The sequence below is a fragment of the Paroedura picta genome, chromosome 5, assembly GCF_049243985.1.
Source record: "Paroedura picta isolate Pp20150507F chromosome 5, Ppicta_v3.0, whole genome shotgun sequence".
NCBI classification, from domain to species: domain Eukaryota; kingdom Metazoa; phylum Chordata; class Lepidosauria; order Squamata; family Gekkonidae; genus Paroedura; species Paroedura picta.
The window spans coordinates 35,904,878-35,910,436 of NC_135373.1; the positions used below are offsets into that span (position 1 = coordinate 35,904,878).

Sequence of the window (5,559 nt, forward strand, 5' to 3'; positions counted from 1 at the left end):
TGTACCAGTTGGGAGTTTAGGATGGCAAGGAAGCACGAAACATGCCTCTACGTCAGACATTAGCGCTGACTTTGGTAGACCATCTGCTCTGATCTGCAGCAGGCACCTTTCAGATCATCTGCGATCTGAGCCTTTTAAGTGGAGATGCTAGGGACTGGATTTGGGATTTTTTTAGTGCACGAAGCAGACACTCCAGTACTGAGTCACAGCCCTTCCCCATAAAAACATGTCAAATATTGGACACACAAAGCTGTCTTTTAGTGAGTCAGATAATTGGTCTATGAAGGTAAAATAGGAGACTGTTGTAAGCTACTTTGGGAAGGGCTACATGTGGGCTATAAATAAAGTCCACAATTAAGGTAAATATTGTCTCTACTCCGCACAGCAAGAGCTCTTCAGGATCTCAGGCTGAGGTCTTTCACATATCACCTACCTGATCCTTTTAACTAGAGATATTAGGGACATAATCTGGAATCATGTGCCACTGCACCATAGTCCTTTCCCTGGGCAGGACATTATTGTTTGCACCATCCATACTGGTTACATAACATTGCACCTCAATGCCCATAACAAGCTCCAGGTATTAGTTGGGAGGGTCAGACTAAGAACAGGGATCTGAATTCGAATTCCCACTTTGCCATGAGGCTCACCGCAGTCATTTTCTTTCAGCCTTGCAGGACTGTTGTTAGGATGAAGAACTGGTTTTTACACGATGCTTTTCACTACCAAAAGAGTCTCAAAGTGGCTTACAATCGTTTTCCCTTCCTTTTCCCACGACAAACATCCTGTGAGGTTAGGTGAAGCCGAGAGAGCTCTGATAGAACTACTCTGTGACAGCAGCTCTGACAGGACTGTGACTAGACTAAAGTCACCCAGCTGGAGGAGTGGGGAATCACTGGGCTTGCCAGATTAGAAACCGCTGCTTTCAACCACTACACCAAACTGAGAGGAAAGGAAGATGTTTTGCTCTCTGGAGCTCCTTGGATAGGCTTGGTTTTTTATTTTTAAAGGAACGCCAGATGCTACTAATTTGAAAACGTTGGGATCAAATTATACAATGATACAATATAAAATCAAATCGCTGAACCTATACTATAATTAATCCCTCCTTTCTTTTCTACTTGCTTGAGCATTTGTACAACGATTCAAAAGCCAGCTTTATCCCCGGCGGCGCATAGCTTGAACGCTACGGGACAACATGGCTCCCTCCACTGAGTAGTGACTGTACTGCAAAGCGCCATTTTGCCCCTTTTTAAGCGAATCAACACTTTCCGTACACTGGCGTCAGAGGTTAAAAAGATGGCGCCGCCGTAAGATTGAAGTCGGAGAAGACGCATGCGCACCTTGTCCAGGAAGAGGGAGGTGGGCTGTGTGTCGCGGGCCGAGAAACGGAGGGGCCTTTGGGGCAAACGGTTAACGTGAGTTTAGTTTCGTGCTTTTTTCTCCCTCCGTTTCCGGTGCCCGCGAGCACATCTTCGGTTTTTAATGCCTCTTGCAGCTGACTGTCTTTGGAGCGCGTCGCCCGGGTTTCAGTCGACCCCGAGGGGCCGTTTTAGACCCAAAAAGGCGCCCACCGTTTTGGTTTTGTACAAACTACAGTCCTTCTCGAGTCAGGCAGGATTTCTCTCTTGTCCCGACTAAAGGTTAATATTTAAGATGTAACTCCCCTGAGACACAGGGGAGGGCGGTATATAAATGTCTGAAAGAAAGAAAGAAACTGGGGTACAATTTAAGTCCGGTTGTGTCTCTGGCACGCAAGAGTCTGTCCCGTTTGCAACAAGGTTTACTTGGGAAGCTTCTTTCTCTAGGATTTATCCTTCAGCCCCCCTGTTGAGGATGCCGGGATACTGTCCTTAGTTCTGCTCTCCCGTCCAACAGCCCTGTAAGGTAGAATGGGCCTTGACAGCGTTTCTTTGGCTCTGGAAGGCATCTCAGAAAATTAGGAGATGGACTCATATTTCAGCCTTTGGGCTTATGTAGAAGAAGAGTTGCTTTCTATACCTCTCTTTTCTCTACCTGAAGGAGTCTCAAAGCAGCTTACAATCACCTTCTCTTCCTTTTCCCACAACAACCACCCTGTGATGGCGGGGGTCCGAGAGAGCTCTGACAGGACTACTCTGTGAGAACAGGACTGTGACTAACCCAAGTTCAACCAGTTGGCTGCATGTGGAAGAGCAGAGAATCAAACCCGGTTTACCAGATTAGAGTCTGCTACTCTTAACCACTACACCAAGTTGGCTCTCCAAAAATAGTTTACTTACTGTTACTATCATGAACAAAATTGAATACTATAATAACACTTCTAGACACTGTTGCAACCTGGGGTCAAATCCTGAGGTAGACTAGCCTGACTGAGGCCTTGAAACCAATCTCAGCTCAAGACTATGTATCAATTTAAAAAACTGAGTCTATCTTATTAACTTGCCTGAACTGCAAGGTTTTCGTTTTCTGCACCTATGAAGGAGCAGCAGAGGAACCTAATATTTAATTATTTTCCTTTTTCTTCAAGAGCAGGTGATACCATGGAGGCCCCTCCTGTCACTATGATGCCGGTCACTGGCGGTACTATTAACATGATGGAATATTTACTCCAAGGTAAACCGAAGGCTAGAATTCAGTTGGATTTTTCTACATTTGATATTCTGAGGGTTTGTAAGAATTATGGGGAAGAGAGGAAGTTGGCAGATGTTTTGTTCTCATTGTGTCCATTGATTAATTTACCAAGACATACTTTTCTATATACCTGAAGAATTCTCTTGGTTCAAGCGTTGCATATAAGTGGCTTGGCCAGCCACACAAGGACCAACCAATTTACTATCAAACATAGTAAAACAGAAGTCGCATTTAAAGATGTAAAAAAATTACTCTGCTATAAGTTCCCATGAATCAGAGCTCAATCCACCAGAATAAATGCTAGTCTTTAAGGTTACACGTTAAGGTTGGATTTCTGTTTTGTTTTGTGGCAACAGGTAAATGTGGCTACAACTGTAGGATTATTAAACATAGCAAGGGGTTCATTTCACATGGTTCTACTTGAAATGCAAATGCATTTCTTCCATAGCTAGCAGTAGAACAAGTTTGACCTGTCAACTATATTTATTGAAACCATTTGTTTCCTACTTTTCCACCCAAGTAGGATCCTTATGGCAGCAAACAATAGTTCAAATGATATTAGATTAATTTTAAATCATTGTATGTGAAGTGCTGTCAAGTCTCAGCTGACTTAGGATAACCATTTTGGGTTTTCGAAGCTAGAGACAGACATAGGTGGTTGGCCATTGTCTGCCTCTGCTGTAGCAAACCTGGATTTTCTTGGTGGCTTCCCATCCAGGGCCAAATCTGCTTAGCTTTTGATGTTTGATGAAATCAGGGCTTTAAAAAAAAGTGTTTGTGTGTCTATATAATATATATAAATTCCAGCAATTTAAAACCAAGAAGTAGCATCTGTAAAAGAATGCCAGATGAAGCAGTAAAATCCTTATCTACTTACAGAATAAAATGATCACGGAGGATCAACCTGTTTCACATGTTTTGTAATGAGGTTTGTCACCGTGCAAAAATTCAACATGGAGCCATAACCAGTCCCAGCTCTGTTTGATGCATGTGTTTGCAAATCTATCTTGCACTTTGTATTTCCATGCAAATGTTCTCTGTCCTGGCCTCCACTTGGCAGAATGAGCTCTCAGAGGAGATCAGGGCCCTACCTAAGCCAGCACAATTCTGTAGGGCCTGTAAAACGGAGGTCTTCTGCTGAGCTTTTGGTTTGGCCCAATGAGCTGATAACATCTATCACCCCCAGACCCACCCCCCGATATACCCACTGGATACATCACAAGGCAATCCTTGTTGTTGTTGTTAGGTGTGAAGTCGTGTCCGACCCATCGCGACCCCATGGACAATGATTCTCCAGGCCTTCTTGTCCTCTACCATTCCCCGGAGTCCATTTAAGTTTGCACCTACTGATTCGGTGACTCCATCCAGCCACCTCATTCTCTGTTATCCCCTTCTTCTTTTGCCCTCGATCGCTCCCAGCATTAGGCTCTTCTCCAGGGAGTCCTTCCTTCTCATGAGGTGGCCAAAGTATTTGAGTTTCATCTTCAGGATCTGGCCTTCTAAGGAGCAGTCAGGGCTGATCTCCTCTAGGACTGACCGGTTTGTTCGCCTTGCAGTCCAAGGGACTCGCAAGAGTCTTCTCCAGCACCAGAGTTCAAAAGCCTCAATTCTTTGACGCTCAGCCTTCTAAGGCAATCCTTAGTCCAGCCAATTTCTTAAGCAGTAGTTACACATTAAATGATTAACGGTTTAAATGTTTAATAATGTTGAAACAATTCACAGAGTTTAGTTTTTGGAGTACTGTATTTCATATTTCGTATTATAATGGAACTTGTACACTTTAAATCGCCCTCAACCACAAGGGTAAAAAAATAAATGGAGTGTGTGAGATGTCTCCTAGGGCTAAGGGGCAATGTGAATGCAATTGCATTTGAAGATCTTGGAGACCCTTGAATGAATGCTCTACTTACAAATGTTTGTGAAATGCTTTTGGTTTCCAGTGTGCTTTTGGTCTCACAATTTTTTTTGATGGGGGGGTTGTTTTTGTTAATGTGCACGTACACCTAGCTGTGTCTTTCCTCCCTAGGGAGTGTTCTGGACCAAAGTCTGGAGAGCCTGCTTCATCGGCTCCGTGGCTTGTGTGACAACATGGAACCAGAGACCTTTTTGGATCACGAGATGGTGTTCCTTCTGAAGGGGCAGCAAGCCAGCCCCTTTGTCCTGCGTACACGCCGTTCCATGGACAAACCTGGCACCCCTTGGCACTTGCGGTATCTTGGGCAGCCAGAAATGGGAGACAAAAACCGCCATGCTTTGGTGCGCAACTGTGTGGACATTGCTACCTCTGAAAACCTAACAGATTTCCTGGTGGAGATGGGATTCCGCATGGACCATGAGTTTGTGGCCAAGGGCCACGTGTTTCGTAAGGGCATTATGAAAATCGTGGTGTACAAGATATTCCGTATCCTGATACCGGGGAAAACCGATAACATTGAGCCCTTGTCTCTCTCCTACCTTGTGGAGCTCAGTGTTGTAGCGCCAGCGGGACAGGACATGGTTTCAGATGACATGCGGAGTTTTGCAGAACAACTGAAGCCTTTAGTACACTTAGAGAAAATTGATCCTAAAAGGCTCATGTGAACACAACTGTCCTTACTGACTGAAGAGCCTCAAAAAGCTTTGACCAGCAAAGAGAGACATCTTGAATTAGACCAAACTGGATGTCATGGTTGGCTTTAGAGTCGTAGATAGCTTATTTTCTAGTGGTTACAAATAAATAAAGTTTTGCATTGTTTTTGAGTTCCTCTTTCCAGACTCTGATGTTAGAGCATCCAGCTGTTGAGAGTTGTGGGTAAGTCTTCCTTGGGCAAGATTAATCAGAAACAGTCTGAATCTTTGGAGTCAGCGTGGCAACGACTTGTTTAACTTTCCTACTAAATAATTTCTTACTATAGTTGTTTGATGCACTAAAGCAGCCTTTCGCAACTTTTTTACCATTAAGAAACC

General features: G+C 44.0%; 1 protein-coding gene across 3 annotated transcripts; it reads left to right on the plus strand.

The window, feature by feature from the left end:
• The first annotated feature begins 1,291 nt into the window (after positions 1 to 1,291).
• Positions 1,292 to 5,352, plus strand: MED18 (mediator complex subunit 18). Of its 3 annotated transcripts, none has more exons than XM_077337223.1 (3): positions 1,292 to 1,418; positions 2,515 to 2,595; positions 4,640 to 5,352. In XM_077337223.1, the coding sequence occupies exons 2-3, from the start codon at positions 2,523 to 2,525 to the stop codon at positions 5,191 to 5,193; spliced, it is 627 nt and encodes a 208-aa protein (XP_077193338.1). In that variant the 5' UTR covers positions 1,292 to 1,418; positions 2,515 to 2,522; the 3' UTR covers positions 5,194 to 5,352. The 3 variants fall into 3 exon arrangements, with proteins under 3 accessions (XP_077193338.1, XP_077193340.1, XP_077193339.1); XM_077337225.1 differs by having other exon boundaries at positions 1,344 to 1,362; XM_077337224.1 differs by lacking the exon at positions 1,292 to 1,418 and adding an exon at positions 1,432 to 1,643.
• Positions 5,353 to 5,559: the final 207 nt, after the last annotated feature.

Bases quoted from the DNA above. Each gene is read 5' to 3' on its own strand.
- MED18 (XM_077337223.1), top strand. From the start codon at position 2,523: ATGGAGGCCCCTCCTGTCACTATGATGCCGGTCACTGGCGGTACTATT. The intron at 2,596-4,639 runs GTAAACCGAAGG...TTTCCTCCCTAG, and splicing joins GATGGAATATTTACTCCAAG to GGAGTGTTCTGGACCAAAGT.